At 27.5% G+C, this 27,352-nt stretch overlaps 1 protein-coding gene across 2 annotated transcripts; it reads right to left on the reverse strand.

Moving 5' to 3' along the window:
* Positions 1-190: 190 nt before the first annotated feature.
* On the reverse strand, positions 191-27,243 carry LOC135927611 (uncharacterized). 2 transcript variants are annotated; one of them, XM_065463718.1, is made up of 10 exons: positions 27,162-27,243; positions 26,968-27,117; positions 18,789-18,977; positions 13,981-14,176; positions 13,689-13,871; positions 9,514-9,721; positions 5,519-5,739; positions 3,732-3,866; positions 2,412-2,549; positions 191-1,522 (listed from the first exon to the last, which is right to left on the reverse strand). In XM_065463718.1, the coding sequence occupies exons 1-10, from the start codon at positions 27,225-27,227 to the stop codon at positions 1,011-1,013; spliced, it is 1,998 nt and encodes a 665-aa protein (XP_065319790.1). In that variant the 5' UTR covers positions 27,228-27,243; the 3' UTR covers positions 191-1,010. The 2 variants fall into 2 exon arrangements, with proteins under 2 accessions (XP_065319790.1, XP_065319791.1); XM_065463719.1 differs by lacking the exons at positions 18,789-18,977; positions 26,968-27,117; positions 27,162-27,243 and adding an exon at positions 15,311-15,464.
* Between the last annotated feature and the right edge of the window lie 109 nt (positions 27,244-27,352).

The following is a 27,352-nucleotide window of genomic DNA, read 5'->3' on the forward strand; positions in this document are numbered from 1 at the left end:
GTTTATTTATTGTTCACGAGACCGCAGAAAATCTAAGAGCCGGAACCATAATCTAATTTTTAAAAATATCCAAAGCTAAGCAATAATCCTCTTTTGATTAAGATAATATAAAAATTTTATTAGATTATATATATTTATTTCTCACATGTAATTCGTCTAAAAATGATTTTCGATATTTAAATTGAATATCTTAAAAATTAACTTTTTTATTATTATAAATAATTTTGATTACCAAAAAAAATATAATTTATTCGAATTATAATGTTAAACAAATTATTATAATTATAAATTGACATGATATATTTTTCGGTTATTTGCTAATATAATACAGAAGGAAATAATTAAATAATTAAAAAAACTACATTGGTTCTTGGGCCAAGAAATCCTGGTCCAAATTGGGCAATTAAAAACTTCACAATAAAATTATAATAACTATTATATAAGTGTAAGAACATTTTTTAAAAAAAGCCTGAGTTTATTATAAAATATTTCTTAGTTTTTAAAAAAAAAATATTTATTGCCTTAAATGAATCATTTTTTAATTAAGAAATAAAATTTAGACTCTGTATGCATTTATTTACAATGTAGAGAGAACGATTATATTGTGATAGTTACTTCTATATAAATAATCTTTAAAAAATTTTGAGTCATCTCAAGGAAATAAAACGATATACAGAGCCCATTCCAATTATTTAAGAGCAACATGTAATTATTATATATAAAATAATAAATTTTTAGGAAAAATACAAATTATATTAAAATGAAGCTCTTTGAGCAGGAAAATTGGGGAAATTGATCGAAGATGTCTGACTAAAATGTAAAAATGGCCACAAATATAATATCAAATCAATTATGAAATTTTGTATAACTATGAAATGGTTTTTGCTTATAAAATAAATATGAGCCTTTATAATTTAATTTATTATATATTACAAGATTCTTTTACATAAATGGGAATTATAATACGAATGTTATGATCAAAAAAAATTTTGATGATAATCTTTATAAGCTCAAAAATTCACGAGTTTCTTCTTCTGAATTTGCGAATATAAGATAGGCTTATTTGCGTGTCCTTGGGGATCCCTAAATTCGGTATTCATAAGGCCAGTCTTAGATTTTGGTCCATTAACCATTTCCCCATTGACCGCGCAAGCCTCGTAATAGCCTTTCCGACCAGAAGTTCTATCGTCTGCTGTAAGACCGTATGTGGAGATAACGTTGTTGAGTTCGTTCAGAGCTTCGAGGACACCTTTATCGTCAGACGATATATCGGATGAAGTAAAAGCCAAGGTGGAACTAGGAGGAGATATATCTCCATGGTAGAAAAACTTTTTTTCTGTATCTTCTTCTTCGTTCTGGGAACCAGAACCAAAGTCCAGTATTCCATCGCAATTCCCATAATGGTGTTGAGTGGCTTCCATCTCAGACATAAAAGAAGGTGCTGGCAAATTACTCGCTTCCGGGTTCGGGGCGATAGTGGAAATAAAAGCCATGTCGGTTTGGATTTGGAGAGCAGTAAGATCTGGTCAATAAATAAGGTTGGGTTATAAGTCAATCAATATTATGAATCACATAAAGTAATGCAATTAGCTAAATTTGTAATTGATCAATCTATTAGGACATAAAAAACTGACATAGACTGATTTGGTATCTGATCATATGAAATTTAGAGGTCTGCTATGAATAAACAAACTCGCCCCCTCGTTATGTTGTTTTATAAATTTTATAACCCGCCCGACCATCCATAATTTACCCACTCGCCGCCCATATTTATTTAAAAATTTTGTTTAACCCTTTAAAATTATATTAATGGCTGGTTTGGTTCTTTCTCGTTTATTTATTTTAATATATCTATAAACTTATAAAATATGCAATATTATGAAATAAAATATGATTTTTAATAGAAGTCTGTTCCATTCGGCCTGAAAAATAAAAAATTCACCTGCCCGTTGTTTTAAAAATATTTTTAACCCGCCCAAAAACATTTTAGAAAACCCTATCTGGAGAATGCAAAAATAAACTTATCCTTCGTACGCTTCTAATTTAAAATACTTATGCCATAAAAGTGAATAATATCTTTCCGCCTGTTCGATTTAAAAAAAAGTTATATAAATCTTCAGTCATCAGCGGAGTTGGGTAATGACTAAACCCCGATTAAATCGCGCCTGTTGAAAAATACCTCGCTAAGCACTGCGAGTGAAGTAAATTTATTTCCCATTTCTACAAAATTTATCCTGTGGGGGAGATAGCTAAAAACTAAGTTTAGCCGTTTTTTAGTCGATTAAAATGGCTCAAAATAGAGAAATTATCAAGGGTTAAGAAGTTAATTATTGCATAATATGGTGACCACGCATTATTTGTATTAATACATATTTAAGCTAATGAACTCATAATCGAAAATAGTAATAAACCTTTATGGTTAGTGACGCGAGCGAAGCTTCGAGATTTTTGGGTTGTTAAAATAGAATCTGAACCCCCCTTTTCAATTACATCATTCAATTCGTCATAGAAATGATTTGAAGGTGGAGATGGTAACTTAGAAGTTATATCTATAATATTATTTTATATTTTTTTAAATGACAAAAATATATTACTCAAAGTTCAATGATATTATAATTGCGCAGGTTCACGCGTTTAATAAATAAGTAAGATATTTTTCATTATCTCTTAATTTTTAATATTCTTCTATGCTAATAACAATGATATATACACTAGGTTGACAATTTCAGGAGTCAGTGGTATACGCCATTTTATCGTATGATTGAATGCAAACTAAATGCCATTTATCGTTTAGTATAATATTATTTCAAATTCCAAAATATATATTTTTTTTTTTTTAAATAAAAAAAGGTATCCAATTCATTTAGTCAATGTGCAGGCAGGGTTGGCAAGTCGGTAAATTGCCCGAATGAGTATTTAACCTGGTGAAAAACTCTAAAAAATAAAAATATGCTTAAAAAAGAAAAAACGCTGCTTATTTATTAGGTCCTAAATATCAAGGGGAATATCTTACCAGTAGTGAATTCAATGAAGTATATGATATAATACAAGAATTAGGCATTTTACAATCTAGTGATGATCAAAAAGTGATATAAATTTTTCAAAAGTAAAGGCGGCGTTTTAAGCAAATTATGTAAAACAATCAGATTCCGGCTTCAAGTTAGTGAGATGGGGGTTGCCCACCATGCCTATTTAAAGAAATGACTTTTTACTAGCAATTCCTAGTTTTACTTCTTTTTCAGAAAGAAATTGGTCGATTTAGGGTAATAGGACAACAGAAAAATTGATTAAAATTTTTTTTTAAAAATGATAATATTAAATATGAAACAGAATAAGACGCTGCCACGGAGAGTTAAACATTTTGAATGATAATGGATTTAAAAATATAATAAAATTAATATTATAGATTCGTTTTACTATTGTATATAAAATAAGGTTAATATTGACTTAAAAAACATTTATTATTTGAACATATTGAATGTACACAAGGAATTTTAGTGAAAAAATCGTCTGACTAATATTTTAATATCATTGGCTAGAAAATAATATGAGCAAAAAAATGTATCAGATAGCAAATCGAATTTAAAATGGTGGCACGTCATAGTATAATAAATATTCTTTTAAGGCATTTTAAAACATATCAAATTCCCATCTATCGCAAAAAAGTGATCATTTTGATTAGTTTAATCCGGGCCTAAAAAGAATGTAGAGATAAGATATTTTAGAAAAACCTTTCACAACCATGTTTTCCGCATTGGGGCCGTCAATTTCTTTTAAGTCCTTCGATGCCTGCATTCCATTACAATTTATAGCATGTTTCGCGGTCACATGATCCAGATCAATGGCTAACGGAAAAATTATTTCGTCTAATCGAAAGATGGATAAATTAATATTTAAAAAAATTTCTTGCGTGTATAAAAATATTATCTTCGATTTTGTCTTATCCTTCCTTTTTATCATTAATCACTTAAAATTAAAATGGGGGGGGCAAATTTAAGTTTGAGAGACGAGGAGATTAAACAAAAGAAAGAAATATGGTAATTTGGGCAATATCCTAGATTTTTATTCGAAATATAAAAATATATCGGGTTCCCTTATTTTAACACTAGCTATTTTATTTCTTTAATCAAAAGTTTTAACCCTTAATGAAAGGCGCTAAAAAATTTGGGTATGATCCCTCATTTATTCTCAATCACCTTAAAAAGCGAAAACTTAAAAATTTAACCGGTAAATATTTTTTTCGGAGTTAGGGTCCAATTACCTAATCGAATATTTTTAAATCAAAAATATATCGTTCCTATTTTCCAATATATTTAAAAAAAGGAGTTGAAATAAAGGTTGAATATACAGGGTTGCAAGTGTTTTATTTGGTAATACCTTAAAAACAAAAATACAAATACCTCATTTATGTAATAGAAGATAAATTTATTAAACAAAATATTTCTCATAAAACTTTCTATAAAATATTTTATCCAATAATATCAATGACAATTCAATCAGAATATTCGCACAAATTTTTAATCAATATTTGATAATTCCCTTTTCCATTCCAGCACTTTCGCAATCTGCCATGAGTGATAATTCTGCAATAATAAACTGGTTAAACTCACCCCTAATTCAAAACCCAAAAATTGTTGGAATAAATAGAAATCGAAATAGTAACAAGAATGTTATCCCAAGCTGAAAAGGAAAATGAAGATAAAGTATATTGCCAAACATATTGATATAATGCGATGAGCTTTTAGGGCACATCTTATCGATGGCTATAAAAATATCATCCGCCATATTTGACTCAACTAAATCCTATAGAAAACTTTTTTGGAGTCATGAAAAACAAATATAGGTCTATAAATCCATGGCCAAACAATAGAGATCAAATCGTAAATAATTTTGCTTCGATATATATACCGTCTTACGATTTTACAAACTTTTATAATCATCTTGGAAACCTGGTTATTGAGGACAACAATCAATTAAAGGTAATATAAATTTATACCTATTAATATTTTAAATATATTTATATCTTTTCTCTATTTATATAAAAATAATAGATGCTAATATCGGAACACTAAAACGAGAATACAATTTTAAAAAAATATATTATTTTTCTCACAAAATTAAATTATTATTCCAATATTATATGTTTTGTAGTTTACTTGTAATTATAGATTATTGCCCAAAATAAAATATTCAACTATTTGAAGAAGAAAAAAATTATATTTTCTAAATTTCAATAAATTAATATTTTATTAATTGGTTTGGGATTCGTAAATTTTTTTTATAAAGGATAGGTGTCCCTTCAAAAAAATAATAGAATCGCAAACGGAAAAGAATGGTATTTACATTTTTTTAAAAAAATATTTAATTTTATTTTTCAAAAATTTCTTCAAATTTTGTAAAAAAATAGCTATTTGTATTTTTTAAGCACTTAGAACCTATTTATCACTTAATTCTTTTTTTAGAGTATTTATTTTCAAATAAATCTCCTGCAACCCTGTAATAGGCAGCAAATGTTAACCGATAATTTTTTCATTCCCATTCGGAAGTGGAGCGAGACCCTCTGGCGAATTAGCGACTAGTCTTTCCTTTAATCGTTTCATATTCCGCGCGACTTGTAAAAATAGTTCCAGGTTGAGTTTCGTTTTAAACGTAAATAAACCCTCCCCGCTTTCGCATTTTCGTCCTGCTTCGAAGGTAAAAGCCTTGCCATTGCGGCTCCTGCCATAACGCCGTATATAACTATAATGTTTACATGTAAATAAATATTATTGTAATGATTAGCTATCGAACACGGGATTGACAGACAAGAATAATCAATCCACATCATATGGTTTTGGGGATGGAAGAAAGTTGAAGAATGATTGCTGAGGATTATGGAATGGGATGAGTGTTTATGATTGTATTATATAAATACTTTATTTGATTGCAATAAAGAATTACACGAAATCCAAGTTATATATATGCTACAGATTGACGACGTTATGGGATTAACCTGATCAAATGAAATATATTAGTGAACCGTATTGAAGTATGAACTATTTTTTGTATGCAATATTATACTGAGCTATATGAATGTATTAGATATTTCATGAAATTAAGTTTGGGATAAAGATATAATTATGGATCAGAATTTAGACAATGAATAAATTATGGAATAATTGTAATAAATTAATGTAATGGTTCTGATATTGAATGAATTATTATAATTGCTGACAAAGAAAAATTGGGTGATGAATGAATTGGCAAAAGGAAGAAAATAATAAGAAATAGTTAATTTGGTACAAATGAAGAATGAATCAAATAATTATTGGATTTCGGGTAATGATTTGGGATTTTATTGATTATGAAAAATATTTATTAAATATGAAGAGCCATTTGGAAAGCGATAAATGGATTCAAATATGAATTTAAGATTATGGATAATTTGCGATAATTAATTCGGGAATTTAGTTGAAATAGTGACGATATGAAATTAATTTTGGAAAATTGATGACTCAGTAAAAATGGAACATTATGGGAAATAATATTGTGAAAACATGAATACTAATGATATAGTGGCATTTACATGGTAATTTGGTTTGAGGATTATGATTATGGATCTATGGTAATATAAACATTAGGAAAATTATTATTGATAAAAGAACCTGGTTAATTTGGACATTGGGAAAATGGTTACTAATAAAAAAAACCTGGCTAATTAAGACACAACTATAAAAATTATTATAAGACTCTGGGTTATCAGCTATAGTCACTATATAGGTTGAATATGAGGATGAGTGGTGCTATAAATTATCAACCATAGTCCCCACCTTCTATTCGGAAGATGTTTTTCATCGAAGATACTAGGGGGTAGTTTAAAAGAAGATTCGAGTTAAACGGGGATAGTCCATCGATGAGGCCAATCGACAGGGACAAGTTATGATGACTACACAGGAGTGGTAAACAGTGACCCAGAAACCTGCAGAGGTACCATCCCGGCCCGGACTATTTTTTATCAAAAATTTTCAGGCCCTGCCCGTATTTTTTTAAAATATATTTTAATTTTTTTGATTTTTACAGCTAATAATGGCGATTTCAAATATTTGGTTTTAAAATATACGGCCGGGCGTAAATTTAAAAAAATGGCTTAAAGCTGGGCCTGCAGGTCTCTCCAGTGACCTCATGGTGGTTCAAGCGCAATGAATTGTTCAAGGACCTTCAACGCTTAGCGTCTTGTGAACAGTCCACATGTGAGTACGATTAGTGACAATGGTAGGTGCAGAATTGGTTATGGTGACCGCCATGATCTTCAAACGAAAACGGGATCTGCGAGGACCAGTTTAACGCCATTGGGACTATCCAAGGTTTGCGACTGCATGAGGTTTTAGATTGGATAAAAAAAGTGGGGGAGAGAAGTAGTAATTATAATTAGCAACCGAACGGGAGGGGGGGGGTTGGCAGACAAGAATAATCAAACCACATCATATGGTTTTGGAGATGGAGGAAAGTTTGAATTGTTGGGGGTTATTGAATGGGATGCGGATATATAGGTGATTAATATCATATGCATAAATGGTTTATTTGGCAATAATTACATGAAGTTCAAGTTATATATATAAAAATAAACTACGAATAAGAAGTGGGGCAGGAACAATGATGTTATTGGACAAAAACATGGCAATAAAGATTTTAAGATGGTTCGAATTAGAGATCTGCATCCACAACCCAAATTTTTTTTAAAAGGAGTATAAAGAAAAAATCTCAATAAATATTCATTATTTATATTCTCTATTTAAAATGTTATGCATTAGATTTAAATATTCAGCAATCATTCTATTAACAAAATTATTATATGAAAATTAATAGTCAATATTTTCCAACTCCTGACTTTTATAATTATTTTTTATTAATTTTGCACAATTGTAATATTCAATCAGGCAAAAAAGTAAAAAATAATATTTTCAGGACAATGGGTTATATTTTTATTGACGATGTTATCGCCTGCAGAACTCTTGTTTAAATAATATGGGGCAGGACAATATGGTTACTTTTTTTGAGAACAGTTTAAGAAAAAGGATGCGATATGGTGGACGGACGTGCGTCAATTAAATTACTCGTTTTTATTTTATTTACTATGTTATTTAGGCGAAATTTATATTTATAACCTTAAACGTTCCAAGTATAGATATCCACCTTCTCATAATTATTTTCGCATTATTATCATTATTATTGAAAGGTCAATGCCCATGCTAAAACATTTTACTAACTAAATCTGTGTAGGGTTAATTAGATAGATTTGAATAATCGAATATTTTCAATTCTAGTCAGATTAGGATGGACTTTCTTGAATAATAATAATCACTTTTTAATCCGCTTGAAATGATTTTCGGCGTAAAAAACACCTCCTTCGATCATAAATTTTTGTTAGTATAAAATTTTATTATACGTCATACAAATCTAGATGCTTAAGGAATGAGGATCGACATGTAAATTTGACAACAATTATTTATATAAGCTGAGTACAGTTGATGCGCATATAGAATGAATTTTTTTTAATTTAAGAATGCCTCTAAAACTAGGATTAACTTCTCAGATTTGTAGACTAATTAAAATAAAGGATTTTAAAATTGATTTGATAAGGCCTTTGTAACTGAACTATCAATTTCAATGTTTTCTCTATAGTGTCTTTGCTGCATGATAAATTTTGATGAAGAAATAAGTTCAACGGCATCTTTGTGGCAAATTTCAAAAGTTAATTAAAAATATGCAAAATCTTTAAAAATAAGATTTGAAAACTTTTTTTTATTTTCATCAAATGCGATACTCCAATTGGAGATCCAAATGGAATCAATAAGAATATAGAAATATAAATTAGATAAAAATAGATAGCATGATTAATAAAGTGGATAGAGATATTGAAGGAGCTTACCACCAAAAAAGGTGAAAGCTAAAAATTAAAAAAAAAATTAACGAGGTTCAATAGATTTTTAACTATCTAATAAAAAATCAAATATTTTTTAATTATAATCAGATTTGAATATTTTTCATTTTATTAATTCGAAATATTTCAGATGTTACTTTCTACTGCGCTCAAAAGAAAAACATAATATATCAAAAGATTTTAAAATCTCATAAAAACTTTCATTTGATCTGTCAGATTTTCTTTATAATGTATAATAAATTGAAAATTAAATAATGCATTTTAATTATATAATAAATTAAATAGAGAATAAAATATATATTGACTTCTTTTGGCACTAACTTCCTAGCACTCTTTAGGGCATCGCATTATATCGAAGACCGAAAATACAAAGAAGGTTTTAAGTTAGACAAAAAATAGGTGCCATGGATTAAATGATGAGATTTGAAATATTTAGTTTTTTTCAAAAAAATAAGCATTTTATATTTTTTTTCATATGCCATATTCTGCTATACCCGACTTCGGATAATCCCGATACCAAAAACAGTTCTTAAGTCTTTTGGCGTTAAAAATACTTAAAGAAAGGTAGGGAAAACATATAAATAAAAACTGACCGGTAAGGCCAAACGAATAGGTAATGATTGCTGGGTTTCCCATTGAGCAAGGTTGAAGAAAGAGCTATATTTTGCGAGGATACCAATAGGTAGTACCTATCTCCTTCCTTTTCTGCACCTTCATCGTCAGGATGGTTAATAGCTGACGAGAGCAATTTGCACCTTTTAGAGGGTTCGGTTGGCACTAAGCTCACCTTGTAACCAGTTGCTTTAAATATTTTGGTTAAAATTAATCTATTTTTTAAAAAACAATTAATATAATTGGAAAAATTAAAATCATTTAAAAAATATAGTATTTTTTGATATATGTATATTCTATTCTCATTTAATGGACTAGAAAATTGTATTTAAGTTTCTTCTTATTTTACAAATAATTATTTTCCCATTTAAATAATCAACTAAAGTGATTAAAGGAATAAAATTTACTAAGGCATTCTTATATATTAATAATTTCCTTCAGTTATAAATTAAAAGGCTTTAAGTCATTTTAAATTTACGGCCTAATATTCTTCCCAACGTATCTACCTTGGTTACCGCAACCTAAATAGCCAAAATACGTGAATAAAAAATAGCATGGATGCGCATATTTTTTTAAAAAAATATCGAATTGGTGCGCACACCATTCGCTGGAAAAAGTTTAAACACTTCACTTTATATGTGATCCAATAGAAAGAAGAAAAAATACATGACCGCTGAAACTAAAAAAGCTGAAAATGGCGAATTTTATTCGAGTACCTGTAGTTTGATCCAAATTAGCCATTACCCAATTATCCTAGAGACAAATATATTATGCTCTAATCTAAAAAAGTTTTTTATGAATATAAAAGCAGTTAGGCATGTCAGTCAATTGATCGAAAGAGTATCATTTTGAATATAAAAGAATATTTTGATTGGATCTCAATAAATAAATATAATAATTTTGTTAAAGCTATTTTGGAGTTCAAAGGGATACATGTAACTTGGCAAGATGCTTAAATTGAAAAACACATAATTCAATCATACCATAATTTTATAATTTCTTCACCTGAAGAAAAAAAAGATACGTTTGAAAAATAAAAAACAATCCAAATACATGTGCTCACACTGCTGATAATTTATTGAATCCCCAATATAAGGGTCTTACTAGTAGTGAGTTTGATAAAGCATGTGATATAATACAAGAACTAGACATTTTACAAGGTGATGATAATCAAAATATTTTAGTGATAAAAATTTCAGAAGTAAAAGCGGCGGTATATTTAATAGTCTAAATATGTGGAAATCAGTAACTTTCATAAAAAATAATCAGATTTAGGGCTCAAATTATTGGAATGGGCTTTGTTCACCCTTGAACATTAAGAGAAGTGTCTAATATCTTACTAACAATTCCTAGTTACACTTTTTTTAGGTCGGTTTGGGGTAATATTTATATGGAAAAAGGATATCGATTAAAGATCTCGACAACCAAAAAATTGCTAAGAGTATATCATAACCTAAGATTGATTAAAAATATTAAAGAAAATGATAAAATTAAATATAAATCAGAACAAGACTCTGCCATGGAGAGCGAAACATTAATTATAGAATTTATAATTTAATATTACATAGATTCATTTTTTATTATTATATATAAAATAGTTAATTTTATTTGAATTTGACATTTTACCGGTCAAATATGGGTAAATTGACCAATCACATATACAACCCTGCATAGAAGTATCTATTAAATCCTGGTCTTATCCCTCCCCTTCCCCAATATCAGATAATTGAACATTCAAGGTTAAAAATTTACCTTACCAACGTAGCTAGACCTAACTAGTTAATTTACTCGAATCCAATGGTTGCATTATAATTATTTTAATTTTTTTTTCAAAAGATGATGTTAATTATTTGTCCTACTGTAATATATTATTTTATTGTCTAAATCTATTATTATTTTTAATTGCTATAGAATAATGCATGTTCTAAATAATAAAAATAATCATTTTATAGCTGGAAAAGGTTGCATAGTACAATTATTTCACCCTCAGATTTTCTTATATGTATAAATATTATAAAACTGATCTAGTATAATAAATGTTCATTGTAAATATTACCATCTGACATTTCGGTTATTTTTCATCTTAAATAGAAGTAAAAATTGGATAAAAAATATTAAATGATTAAAAGCATTTAGTGTTGTTAAACGGCTCGATTTGAGTCGATTATTAAAAAAGACTAACTCAATATTTTATCCAGAATAATATTGCACAAGCCTGAAGAGATTGTTCATAGATGACATATAGGTCTAGACAAATATTAGCGAAATCTCGAGGCTTAAGCAATATTTTTCTGGCTAAAATATTGTAGCCGTCTTTAAAATCGGCTCAAAACAAGCCGTAAACAACACTAGCATTACAAGGGGATTCATTATAGTGTTGTTAAAAGGGTCGATTTTTAAAAATGGCTACCAATATTTTAGCCAAAAAATATTACGCAATATAAAATTACAGATATCATTGCTAGTACAAGAATTACGAATATGAATTTCAAACTTTAATTTAAAAAAATTAAAACACATTTATAAAAAAGGATCTAACACAATTTAATATATAATAAAATAAAATTGTAAAGGTAACAAATTCCCAAAAAATATATTAACAGGTTAAAGTTACCCTTTTCAAAATGTAACTAGTTAAAATTCCACAAAAAAGGGTAAATGTTTGATTACACCAAAGTTATTGAAGGAGGATTCGATCCTAATTTTGACAATTTGCCCAGATTTATGATTTCCTCTTAAGTTTGGGATAGTGATCGAGATCATTTTATTAAATATTCGGCCCTTTTAAAAAATTTCATTTTTTACTTAAAAAGTATATAAATAATATCTATCTCCGTCATATTTTATTTTCCTCATAAATTTTATCTAGACAACATTTATGAATTTGATATAGATTTATTGAATTAAAAATAAAATAAATTATTTGTATATATTTTCTATTTTATTTGTATTTTATTATTGTAGTAAATTCTTTCCTAAGTACCTAAAATAAATATATATCAATCTATATCGTCAATTAAGTTTATATAAATTATTTTATTGTCTTATCATAGTGTATTTTTTCTATTCTATATTTTCAAAAACACCACAATATATTCATAATATGTAATAAAAAAATTAAATAATGAATGCGTTTTCAATTTCTTTTTCGACGTTCTTTCTTTTTTCAAATTGTCACCTCATCCATATATGACATTTACTAATGTCTATTATAGATCTAGAAGAAAATGCACATAGTTAGGCAGATAGAAATGAGAACCTTTTCCTCAACTCCTATAATAATAGTTATCATTTCTTAAAATAGAGATTTCCTTCATTCTGTGAGGACAGTGACATTAGCAGCAATAATTCACCCTTAATTGGCCTCATATCAATTTGCCAAGGTTAATTACCCATTTGGAAAACCTGCAGGATCAAATACATGAAGATGCTTATTCAAATGATTGTATAGAAAAAAACGATACTTTCTTGGAAAAAATTCGCAAAATGCGCTTTTCTTTAATAATCTTTTTTATTCAAATGATGATTTAAGATATTTTGTTTACTGATATAATTAAAAATTTATAATACCTTTGCCATCAGGAGCGCTTGTTTAGTAAAGCTAAATATGTTTTTAATGAAAGACGGGTGCTAATGATAATAATTTAGAATTTTGATTACAAATAGATATATTAATATTGTTATATTATTCTATTAATCACAATAAATTTACATTGTATTTAATTTAATTTTATATTAGTTAATTGTGCATAAATTTTTTTCAGAAATTTATAAAATAAGAAAAGTGTGGTGATCGCGATCCTTTTTTTAAAGAAAGGTTGATCCTGGATTTCGAACTTTTATTTTGAAAAGATAGTTATCTAGATTTGATCCTTTAAAAAGAATCGATTAACATGGGTTACACATTAACAACACTACCAGTTATTATTTTTAAAACTGAAATAACCAGTCTATTAGTTTTATATGCAAAGCATTTTATATGCACATCCTGGTGTACTATACTCTCCATTCGATATCAGTCAAATTTTGAATAGCTTCTAAAAGGTTGTATTGGTACAACCCCTAAAAAAAATAGGTTTCAATAACAATAAACAAGGGGCGAGAAGACATAGAATGAAATATTACAAATGCAAGCAGTAAAAATAAATAATTTTACGCAATTCAGCTGAGCTGTAAACCAAATTTTCGTGTTCTTCGAAACTTTCCTTGATTAACTTACGCAAGTTTCCTTCACTAGGATTAAGGGATGTCGAATCTGTACTCTTAGTTTCCTCTGGGATAATAATGGACTCCGGTTCCAAGAATGGTTGCTCGTTTTTGGCCTTGGAGGAAATGATATCTGTGGCATAAATAACTTAGAAAAAAAATTCTAAGAACTTATTATACTTCTTTCTTTAATTCGTTTTTTTTTTAAATTTCTTAAAAGCTAAAAAAAAAATTAAATATACTGGCTTCGGTAGATTCGTTGCAGTTAGTGGTAGGCGGCGTTTTGCCGATATTATCTTTTGCTTTATTGTAAGTTCCCTTGAGGTTGGTCTTTTTTCCTAATGACGACTTTTCAACTATATTTTCCGATTTTAAATTGACAATAGGGTTATTGTCGCCGTCTGTCACCTGAATTTCTGGGTGGCCCATTAATCGTTTCTTTAAATTTTATTATTTAGAAAAATAAATTGTTTTGACAAATGTAAAAAAATACGATCATGATCAGCTGGTTTATTGATCATGTCCGCATAGTTTGTATTCAATCCTAAGTGGTGCATTTGATTTTAAATTGTTACTAAAAAATTTGCCCAGTATGCTAACCCAAATTTAATTCTTATACTGTGTTGTGCAGATTTGATGGAAACCATTTCCGTATTCTTCAACTTATTTGCAAATAAAATTATTTAACTTATAATAACTGTTAAAAATATTAATATGTTATCTTATCAATTTTTGCAAGTGTGAAATAATTTATATTATAAATTAAAAAAATATGGAAATTTTTCCCATCAAATCTACATAATAGTGCGCACAAATTGAGCGTTTCAAACGTTGCGTTGCAAAAGCAAATAATGCATTTCAATTCCATTCGCTTAAATTGGGCACATTTCCGTTTTCCAATTTCACCCATTTCAAAAACACGTAACTTGATTTGCTTTTTTGGAAGCTTTTTTTAATAATAATAATTTAGATTTTGATACGAGAAGAAATGGATACTACTTCAAAAATGTAATAATTTATTTATAAATTATGAGATTATTTTTAATGTGAATTGATATATTAATATTTTTAGGGCATGGGATGGCACCAATACCAAAAAATTTCTCAATTATTTAGGAATAGATGAAATGATCTGGTATCAGGAACATCCTGATCATAAGAAGTTTATGATTATAATGGAACATTTGACCAATATTGGATCTAAGTATATATATAAATGAGCATGATTACATTTATTCAATGCTAGCCACAGTACGATACCTTATGCCAATGTCTGAAAAAAAACAATTAAAAATTAAGACCAGATTAATATAATTTAGCTTGATAAGTAGTCTGGATATGGAGGATCAAAGACCTCTTATAAATAGTTAGAATATTTAAAATTTATAGAGCCTATGATTGCTGATAGGCCAACCATTATTTATTTTGATACTGGTGAGAGTATTCAAAGAGTTAATTCATTCCAAAGCTAAAAATTGGATGAAAAAATGTCGAATTTTATAAGTAAGAAGCCATCTCTAAATAGGTAATAATAATCTTAAAAAGTTTATATTATATCAAGATTATTTCTACTTTCAAAGGATGAAGGGCTAGATGCTTTTAGTATGCCTACCCAATATCTATTTAAATCTGATGTACTAAATTCTTTAACTCCATCACGATAAATTATTCCATAAAACCACTAATAGAATCATCAATAGAAAATGGTGAAACAGCTCTTCAAATATTTAATAGCATAGAATAAATTATTTGTATACATATGTTTAAGAGATTATCTTGTATTTATATTTTTATTTAATAGAATAAATTATTTCTATATATATGTATTTAATTGTTTATATATTTTTCTAAATAAAGTTTTTATTTATAAATATAGTGTCCAAATTTATTATTAAAGATTGAAAAATTACATTAAAATTGGCTTTAAATAAAAATATTTAATTCTAGAAATTATAATATCTTTAATAAATAACCCATTAACTAGTTTTTGTCTGCTGATAGAGAATGGTCCAGTGGTCAGGTTTGACATTGTATCTTTTACATATAAAAATATAAGGTACTAAAATATTTGTTAAACCTGTGTCATCAACATCAGCAGCTATTCCTTCATTGCTTAATTATGTAACAAGCATATTGTTTTAAAAATAATTTTAATATGCCAGTAATTTCTATTGGTCTACTTAAAAGTTCAATTTTTTACAATACCACAAAAATTGCGTTCAACACTAACACAAGCATGTGATAATCTCGTTATATTCTCTTTCCTCTATTCTTGCATAATTAAAGAACTGAGATGTTATTAGATCACTTTCCATTGTAACATACTCAGAGAATAATTGCTTTTCAATATATATAGGTAATGTTTTTCATCTGCTTTTCCTCCTTCTTTATGTTTTAGTAATAAATTTATGCCAACATTTTTTCTTGATCCATGCTAATAAACTACAATTAAAAAATTATAAATAATTTTAAAATGCTGACTCAATTTAAACGAAGCAAGCGTTACGTTTTTTATTAAAAAAGTATGGCAAAACGTGAAGGTTCGTTTTGTGCTCACTATAATGGTGGCTGATGATGCATTTCCATTCTCATCTTATTTGATGAAACCCTATCCTAAAAAAGGTCTATCTAGATTATCACATGCCCGTGTGTGTTAAACGCAGTTTTGGAGGTATTGTAAAAAAATTGAACTTTCAAGTAGACCAATAGAAATTAGCCTGGTTTATATTGAAATTATTGTTAAAACAATATGCATATTACATAATATAATTATAAGCAATGAAGGAATAGCTGCTGATGTTGATGACACAGGTAAAACAAATATTATAGTACCTTATATTTTCTTTATATGTAAAAGATACAGTGCACAACCTGACCACTAGACCATTCTCTATCAGCAGACAAAACAAATCATCAATAATTGAATCAAGAATTTAAGAAAAAAATAAAAAGATTTTAAACTCTTAATTATTTTTTATATATCAATGTTATATTTAATCAAATAATGTAATTGAATATTTAGAATATCACTTAATAAATAAATTTATATAATAAAATAAAATTGTGTTTAAATTTTGAAATCTTTATTCTGATTACCTTATACCAGAATTTATTTGAAGTAAAAATATAAATACAAGATAATTTCTTAAACAATACAATAGATCTTTTCAATTATGTTGTTAAATATTTGAAGAGCTTCTTCACGATTTTCTATTGATGGTTCTAAAGAATTATTTACCATGATGGAGTAGAAGAATTATAGTGCTTCAGATTTAAATAAGTATTGGGCATACTAAAAGCAACAAGCCCTTCTTCCATTGAAGGTCAAAATAATCTTGAAGAAATATAAGCTTTTTAAGATTATTATAAATTTTTCCTATTTGGAGATAGCTCTGATTTATAAGATTCAACAATTTTTCATCCAATTTTTTGCTTCAATTTTTGGCTTTGGGATGAATAAACTCTTTTAATACTATCGCCATCAAAATTACTGTATTTAGCCTATCAGCAATCGTAGGTTCCATAAATTTTAAATATTCTAACCATTTATAAGAGGTCTTTGATCCTCCAGATCCAGACTTCTTACCAAGCTTAATTTTATTAAGCTGATCTTTTTAATTGTTTTTTGAGGGGGATTCTTCTTCTAGCCTTAAATAAATGTAAGCATACTCATTTATATTTTTACTTAGATCCAATAATGGTCAAATGTTCTATTATAATTATAAACTACCAGATCATTTCATCTATTCCTAAATAATTGAGAAATTTGTTGGTATTGGCTCCATCCCATGCCCCAAAAATATAAATATATCAATTCACATTAAAAAAAATCTCATAATTAATAAATGAATTCTTACATTTTTGAAGTAGTATCTATTTCTTCTTGTATTTTTAAATGATAAATTTGTTTTATTTCATATGCGTACATAATTCAATAATATAAATTTAAAAAAAGTATTTTAAATTTTTTTTTCTATTAAAACTTATAAAAATATGTAAACAATAATACAAAAAACATAAAAAGAGAACATGCTACCATAAAGAAGAGTATAGTTAATTTAAAGAAAACTTTATAAATGACTAAAACATATTTTAGTGATATATATGTATATACTCAGCATTAGGGATGCGAACCTGAACCATCATGTTTTTGCTGACGCAGAACCCAAACCCTTTTTTAAAAGTTGAAGGAAGTATCAAATAAAAGGTTTAAAAAGATTTCTCAAAATAATAAATTGTATTTAAAAAAATTCATGAATAATAAACATTTTCTTCGCATTTTAAAAAATTTTCAGTTTTTTGCATCCCACTTTAGGTAAAATTTTATTATAAATGATAATTTAATATGCTAATAATATAAATACTTTGCTTATTTTGTTTTTTTTTTAAATCAATTTTAGTAAGTAAAATATTGGGACAAAAACATAAAATCATAAAAGGAAAATAAAATCCAATATTTCTATATAATCTATTTAAATTAAAATATAAGCAAATTATGATGAGTACTTTTTCGGATTTAATAATATAAAAAATATGATTTTAAAATTTTTTTGCTAATAAATTATGTTTATATAGGGGAATAAAATAAAATATATTATTTAATAATATAGTCAATTTTCTTTGTGCTCCCCAAGCCCTGAACCCGGATTTTTTGGCAAAGAGTTCAAGCGTGTATTAGATTATCATTTTGGGTAATATTAATTACTGAAAATTTAACAATAAATTTCACAGGAAAAGGGAAGTGGAAAAAATGAATCCTTGTTATATTAATAACTTTGCCTTATGACTTATTTTCCTCCGGGAAATATAACTTTTTATTATAAAATTGGATCTAGTTAAAAAACGCGGTTTGATCAAAAATCGATTTTGATAAAAAAAACTCATAATTTTTTACCAATCCTATTTCTTAATTTTATTTAATTCTAACATGATAAAAAAAATATTCCAATCTCTTTAGATGATAATCATTTTTCGAAAAAAAATGGCCGAGATCATAGCCCTTAAATAAAATATTATAGGATATAATATCATCGAAATCTGATAAATTTACATCGTTGATATTATCTTCTTTATCCCAATTCTTCGTACAATTTCCCTTGATCAGTCTTAGAGCCGTTAACCAGCTATTCAGGTCTGTCTCCGTTTCGGCAGCTGCTAAGGTAACTATGTTCTGATTCTTAGTCCCCTTGGATACGATTTCGAAAGTTAGCGGACGACCCTTATTCGGCTTGTCTTTTATCTAATTTTAAGGAAGTGTCAATCGTAAGAGTATGATAGCGTTGATAAAGTATTTGACCGATTGGTCTTACTAACAAATGTTATAAAATCGAATATTTAATTTTTAGATTTTCTGGAAAAGGCCTACTTAGTCTTACTCATAATACTTAAGTTTTGACCAAATTATCGTGTTTGGGTGGCTCTAGCAGTAACATTAGTAAATTTTTTATATCCAAGTAGATTATGGGTAGAATGAGAAAGGGGTATTGTGGTAATCCAATGTTAGATTGATAAAGAGATAAATTTAGAAAATGGAGGAGAGTTAAAAGATCGGGATAGATGAAGGTATAAAATATGAAAGTGGAAGTTAATTCCGGAGACCCGAGATTATAATGGTCTAAAAGGAAGGGACTGAAAACCAAAACAAAAAGTTTTTAAATTAAAGCAAAAATTATTTTTGAATATTTCAAAACCAAAATGGATATTTTATGTTTCATCAGCCCTATGTCTGAAGTTAAAAAAAAACATTAATTTATGTTAAAAAGTTGGTAATTTTTCATTTTCTACGTTTCCTTTACTCATTAGGAATTTAATTCTCCTAATCTTAGCTAGCATAACCGGCAAAACTATCAAGCGCTACCTTTTTCTAATTATCATTATTGTAGGTTTAAACTTCTATAATTTGGGCCCAAAATTTTTTAAAAAAATTAGGGCCGGGATTAAATTTTTAAATTTGATACCATTCAATTTTGTGAAATAATGATATATTTTTAAAATTCTCGCCAGAATCAAGGAGCCAATATTATTATCAGTATATTATTTTTGTTCTGCAATTAAAAAAAATAATTTTTCTATATTTAAATAAACTCGGGCCGTGCCAAAGGGGGGCAAATAATTTTTACATCGGATCGGGCATTTCGAGACAAATAAAAAAAATTCGTTCGGGATCTGGTTGGACATTTTTAAAAATTTTGAGCCGGAATGGGTTAGAAAAATAAGACTCGATGCAGATCATTAGTATAAATATTTATAAATTAAATCTTTATGATTATCACGCGATAAAAATAATAGTTTGATTGGATAAATAAATATGACTCTATGATAATAATTAAAATGTCAAAACATTATTTTATTAAATAAAAAATATATTTATAATTGATATTTTGTGATTTTTTGAACATAAGGGGATGGATGGAGCCCCTTAGAATAAAATTTCGCCCTTAACTCAATTTAGACCAAAAGTGGACATAGAACCTTACAATAATAAGGCACCGATATATTATATTACCCCAACTCATTATATCCTACCTCTTATAGGTGTATATTAATTTATGTTAATATTAATTTTTAAAATTATAAAAAAAAATATGTTTCAAAAGGTGTCACCTTATGCATAGATATCCGCCTACTAGACTAAAATCATTAAAATGTGCGACTATGTTAATTTATCTATCCTAATTTAATAAATTAACTATAACCTGCTTATTAATTTTTTTTTAAAATTATATTATACTTTAATCATTTATAGGCTTTTTAAGTTTTACTTTGTTCAAATATGTGAAGAGTGTATAAGGCCTCAAATATCCAAATTCGTGAGTCTGAGCATTATAAATTCAAATAAGAGAAAAAATTTTGGCAGAAAGAGAGTTAACAGATTATTCATAAGTCTATCTACCAGCAGAGGTATATTACAATATAAAAATATTGGGGGTTTTTGATCCTACTGAAAATAGTGGATGTCTAAAGACAAATAATAAAAGAGAATATTATTTTTAAAAAAAACTGTTAGTAAAAATGGGTTAAGAAATATTATACGTTTTGGGCGAAAATAATGATAATTTGGCATGGTAGGGTGAAAACTTTCAACAGTTACATATTTTAAGTCATAATACATTTTAATCAAAGTTTAGGACCTTCTTTTAAAATTTATAGGAAGAAGAATCCATTTCATAATTTCCAGGAATCCATTTTGGAACCAGTTACAACAACAGTGCATGTATTTTATATATGTCGTTTAACATGTGTGATTCATGTTATGAGGTTTATTTATGTGTTTAGATACTTTTAACTTTTTTTAATCTCTTTAACAGAATTAGGAACAGGAACCAAAATTCCCGGAACCGCATCTAATTTAGGAAACGTGAACCAACCTTTTTAAAAGAATATGCAGAATCGTATTTAAATTTTAAAATAATAGAAAATGTTTTTTTTTAAAATAAGGCCATGTCCTAAATCTGATTTAAAAATTAGCAAAAATTTAAAAACTTCCAAAAATATTTAAATTTCAATCAAATCGTGTGTTAAAATTTTCTAGAATTATGTTTGGGACATGTTTTTATTTTTATATTAAAAAGAGCTTATTTTTTTTATTCCGTCAAAGTTACGGAAGTTTCCAAGTTTAATTTTTATTTTAAAAAAGCTATCGGATATCAAATGAAGTCGTTGGTTTAATTAAGAAAATTTTGCTTTGGCCAAATTTTTTGTAAAAATAAAAAAATAATAATTAATTAATTAAAATTGTCACCTTTCTAGGTTGCATTTTGTCAAAAATTATTATCCTTTTAATTTAATAATACTTAATAAAGACACCAAAAAAGGTAGAAAAAATATAATATAAAATGCGAATTATGGAGAAAAGATAATTTCTCTCAAAAAATAGAATTGGAAGGGACTTTTTTAGGCTATGTTCAAAGCTATTTTTTGTTGTTAAAATTTTGACTTTTGGTTAGCCTTAATCTATTTCATTTGTGGACAATCACATCATAAATAGATTAGATATTTAAAATACTATAAGTTAGGACACCTTTTCCCTTTTTTAATTATTAACCATATATTTTTTAAAAAATAGGAAATGTCTACATGATTAAATTGTCAGTATAGCAACACTAATAATTAAAATATTATATAAATTTTATTTTAAATGTTTTTTTAATTAAAATTTCGGATTTTTCATTCCTACCAGTTATCTTTCGAAATAAAATAGAAATTCTGCAAACCTATGAGGTTTAAATATACTTTATGTGCAGTCCTTTATTTAGGTAATGAATGATGAGATAATTTAAACAAATTTCTAGGATAATATGATATGATTTCTGTTATATTATATACTTTTTTAAATTATTATAAATTAAATTAATTTGAGGAATTTTTTATTGGTATATTTATATTTTTTAAATTATTTTATATATTAATAAAATAAATATTTCAAAAAAATAATGTGAATATAATTTACAAAAATGAAGATATAAATAACATTTGTGGAAATATTTCAAATGCTATTGTGTATAAGTAGGGCCATATTTTATGAAATCCTTTGATATGTATAGTATATATTACTTTAATTAATTTAATATATTTTAGAATTGTTATTAAAAACAGATTCGAAAAACATAATAAAATAAGAATTTAATGGATAAAATGTATAAATACGTGATACGTGACATATAGCGCATATGCCCTCTGACGCTGAGTAACAACAGAGCTACCTAGGTTTTCCTCATTTGCATCTAATTGGAACAAAAGTTAATTGGAACAAAAGTTAATTGGGGCATAAGTTAAAAAAATATGAGGAGCCCTCCACACGCTTGTGGGCAAGCCGCACGTAGTTGTATGCTCAACATTTCGAAAAATGTCGCAGACGTCCATAGGCTTAAAAAACTAAAAAGAGCGGGGCAAAAAAAGAGCGGGGCAAAAAAAGAGCCTATGCCCAAGAACTGCAGTTTAAGTTAATTACTTTAAGGGTAGGTTGTGGCTGATTTTAAGTTTAAAGTTTTTATAAAGAATTAAAATAAAGTACCTACCGATTCAGTTTGCTATTTGTCCTTATTTAGAAACGTCACATATTATGATTTGAAAAAAAATGTTGACGATTGAAATTTTAATCACAGGTGATATTTCATTTGAAATATTTTTCCTTTATCCTGAAAAGTTTTTTAATGGACTATTTGCAATTAATTTAATGAATTGTTTCATATTTAAATTTAACTCCATTACATCTTTAATAGTCTTATAGTAACAGAGAGATTTATATTTTGTATATTCTTTCTTATTATAGGTGTAAAGCCATGTAATGGCATCATGAACTAAATTTTGATCCGAATTTTTTATGATATGGGCCAAAAATTTAATGCGTCGTTTTCTCAGGGAGATGTGTATCGGAGTATGCTAGTGTTGTTAAACGGCTCGTTTTGAGCCGATTTTTTAAAACGGCTAACTCAATATTTTAGGCAGAAAAATATTGCCTAAGCCTCGAGATTTCGATAATATATGTCTAAACCTTTGTTCCTTCTGTGAGCAAAATCTTCAGGCCTGCGTAATATTTTTCTGGATATAATATTGAATTAGCCGTTTTTAAAAATCGGCTCAAAATGAGCCGTTTAACAACACTAGAGTATGCTTAGATGTTTTCCATAAATTATTATTTGATATAACCTTCGGATAAAAAATGTGATTTATGATCCTAAGACAATTATTTAAAAAGGATTGGAGTCCCTATTTTCTGTTTTATTAAATTCCCAGCAATATGGGGATAATTGTTGAATTAAAAATTCTAAGTCTGGTGTAAACAGAGATCTCCTTTGTTTCCATATTTTAATATACTTGTAAACCTTTCGCCTTTTGTATTATTATTTTCATCTCTTCTTTACGCAGCCCTTGTTGTCCAACAATATGCCTAAGTATTTAATTTTATACCTTAATAATATTACCACCAATTATGATATTTGGATTTTGGGCTGCAATAGGGGAAGGAAGAATGACTGTTTTGTTAAAATTTATTTTCAATCCCATTTTTAGACTTAAATTTTCTAATAGGTATAACAAATTTTCCGTTTCTTTGATGCTTAAAGACACCACAGCGATGTAATCCGCATATGATATTATCCTATTTTCTAGATGTAACTTTGCGTTTGAGCTCAGATCCATTAAACTCGCGGCTCCCGAGACTTCATTTATAATTTTATACATTATGATATTAAACAGAAGAGGTTAAAGTACACATTCTTGTTTCACTCACACCTTTCTTAATCTTAAAAGGGGGGGGGGGTGTCTTATTGTTGATTTTGATAAAACCGGTAAGATTCTTGTAGTGGTTTTTTATATGAGAATTATATTTGATTCGATACCGCATTCTAACAGCGTCTTCCATAAAGCATCATTATTTACATTGGCAAAAGCTCTGCTGAAATCAACGAAAGTGAAGTGGGCGGGAATTTTATTTTGCATTATTATTTTTAGTGCTAAAATTGGTTCCAGCATATTTTTCTTTGGTCTGTAGGCAGAAATATATTTCAGAAGCAAGGTTGGCAGAGATGACATGATTCTGTTCTTTATCAGAACCATGAATATTTTAGACACAGTAGATGTGAGGGCAATCGCGTGATAATCTTTGAAATTTTTTGGGTCTTTTATCTTGGGGAAATTACATAATAAAGAGATATTCCATTCTTTGGGAGTTTCACCACTATCCCAGATTTTGTTAAAGAGATGTAGTAGATAGGAGGATATAGTGTTTGGTCTATTTTAAGATGTTCAGCCGTTATTTCATCTAGCCCAGGGGCTTTATTATTACGCAGTTTAGTGATTGCTTTCCCATTTTCATCAGTGGAGAAACCAGACGGAGGCGGGATTGAGTGTTCTCTTATGTTCGTTTGATAGAGGGCTTTTCTTGAGTCGAAGGCCCTCATATAGTAATCTAACAATAAAGCTATTTGCTCTTGATCCGAAATTTGTTTCCCGTTCTTTAAAACTAGAGATGGGAGCTTTTTGAAACTATAGGGGTTGCAAAAATATTTTAGTTTAGTGTACGCATCATATATTCTATTTTCTATCGATTTCAAAAGCTTTCTTTGCAATGTATATCCTTCTATCGCTCCTCAAGCATTTGTATGTCCTTCCATAATTCCTTGTTTAAAACATTTCCTTCTTTAATCTGATTGATTTTAACTACTGTCTCATTAGTTAACCATTCCTTCATAAAAAGATATTTATATTAGGTAGCATGTTATATGACTCTATAATGCTACTTTTAAAAAGGTTCCAGAATACATCTACATATCTATTCTCGGTCATATTCAAGAAATTTTCTCTTTTCCTGACTAACATTTGGTCCATTAATTGTAAATTTTCCTGAGATTATTCTTTGATTTGTTTCTGAGGTAGTATAGGTTTAAAAAGATTTACCCTGTATCCAGATGTATTTGGATAGTTTTGTGATGGTATTTCCATATATTCTCTACAAACATCTTAGCAACCACCATTCTGTGGTCTGATAGTTTCATGCTCGTTGACACTTTGATGTTCTCAAACCATTCATGGATATTAGATATGAAAAAATCTATTTGGGATTTGTGTTTAGCTCTCACAAAAGTAAACGTATTTATCTCACTATGGTTGAAAAAAGTATACTCTATTTTCTTGGTTTTGCAAAAGTAATCTTATGCTATCTTCCTTATTGGTTTGCATGGTCGCATTTCCAATAATATTATTATTAACATATTCCTTATTTTTGCCAATTTTCAAGTTGAGGTCTCCTAAAATTATGATATTATATCTTGAAGGCAGAGAATTTATTAGAGTATTTATTTCAATCTCGAGATTTCGCTAATAGTTGCCAAAACCTTTGTGCCATCTATGAGAAAAATATTCAAGCTTATGTAATATTTTTCTGGATAAAATAATGAGTTAGCCGTTTTTAAAAATCGGCTCAAAACGAGCCGTTTAACAACAATACAGTACACTTTAAAAAATCTGTTCAAACTAGGTCGAGGTGAATATTTTATAAAAAATTAGGGCTATGCCAGGGGATGGGGCTTAAATTTTGAAATATAATGATTTCATTTTTTGAAATAAAATTTATATATTTTAAGATTTCTACAAGAAATAAGGTGCAAATATTTTCTATTTGATTGTAAAACATATTTTTATAATTAAAAAAAATAATTAACTTTATATTTGTAGAAAGGCAGAATGTATAATTTATATGTGTATAATAAGTCAATATCTATTATATTTTATAAATATATTAATTAAAAATAAACAAAAGATTATAGTAAAAAAGATGAAAAAATAATAATTGGACAAATAAAAAAATCTTTCAAGTTCGTGCCAGGCTGAATAAATTGTTTTAAAACTATTTCGTAATCAGGCTGGGCTTGAAAATTTTGGCCCAATAAAGATCAATATAGTATATTACATAAATAAAAGCAATGCTAAAAATAATCATAGTGAAATCTTTATACTGAGGAAAAAACATTAAGGTAATCATACGTTTATTGGTATGCATACCTAAACAAGTAATGCACATGATAAGTTAATAAAATATAGAATAGAATATCTAGTACAATATTGATTTTCAAGTAAAATGATAAAATACAATAATAAACAAATAGTATTTAGCCTAAAAATTTTTTTTTAATACCTAGGCTAGGCCTGAAACTTTTTTAATACTGGGTCTGGCTGATATTTTAAAACCAAATATAAATTAGCACTATTAGCTATAAAAATTAAATGTAATTAATTTGCATTAAAAAAACCGGGCCAGACCAAAAAATAGATTTTAAAAATATTCCTGACAGGCCAGAAAATATAAAGCCTGGCTAAAAAATTCATTTTTGAAAAAAATCCAGGCCAGGCCATTCAAATAGTACCTTTGCAGGTCTGATGTATATATATGAAATAATTCTTAAGAATAATTTTGTCCATGATTTATATTTCCAAAATTTTTTACAAAAATTACAAATTTAACATTCTATCATTAATTTATATAAATTTGTGTATTAGAAATTGTTCATATTTTACTCACTTGTCCTAATAAATTTTTGAAACTTAAGATATTCTTAAATAACTACTAAAATAATTATAAAAAAATTAAACCCCTCCCTCCCAATAGAACATTCCAGCATGTGTGGCTGCACATTTATCAATTCTAAAAATTATTAAAAATTGATTTAAATGTTAAATAGTATCCAATTCAAGAAATATAATCAAATTATAATGTATGACAAATATTTTACCGATAATATCTGAGATAATGCTAAATGCTTTTTTGGCTTTGATCCATTCTTAAGCAAAAGTTCCATTGAATAATGTTTTTCAGACTCATAGCATTCCAATCGTGGTGAGACTGGATCTACCAAAATAAACCATTTCTTAGACCATGTTTTCTAAAATTAAATGCACAATATTTTATGTTAATAGTTTTATTTACTCTTAATAATGAAGAGGAAGGAATATATAAATATCCAGATTTAAAAATTTTATGTTTTTCATTCATTCATAAAAGAAAGGCGTGTTATATAAAAAGATCAAGCGGATGATTGGCAGATGCCATGAGAACAAATATTTTGATCGCTTAACTTGTGATCAAGATCGTCAATTTGTTACAAAAAATATCAAAAT

This window comes from Gordionus sp. m RMFG-2023, chromosome 3 (genome assembly GCF_954871325.1).
Source record: "Gordionus sp. m RMFG-2023 chromosome 3, tfGorSpeb1-WG-v2, whole genome shotgun sequence".
Taxonomy (NCBI): Eukaryota; Metazoa; Nematomorpha; class Gordioida; order Chordodea; family Parachordodidae; genus Gordionus; species Gordionus sp. m RMFG-2023.

Excerpts from the sequence above, each read along its gene's own strand:
- LOC135927611 (XM_065463718.1), bottom strand. The coding sequence starts at position 27,227 with ATGAATGAAAAACATAAAATTTTTAAATCTGGATATTTATATATTCCT. Across the intron at positions 5,740-9,513 it reads CTATTCGTTTGGCCTTACCG|TTATATACGGCGTTATGGCA; the intron begins GTCAGTTTTTAT and ends TAAACATTATAG. Across the intron at positions 2,550-3,731 it reads GGAAAACATGGTTGTGAAAG|ATATAACTTCTAAGTTACCA; the intron begins GTTTTTCTAAAA and ends ATAATATTATAG.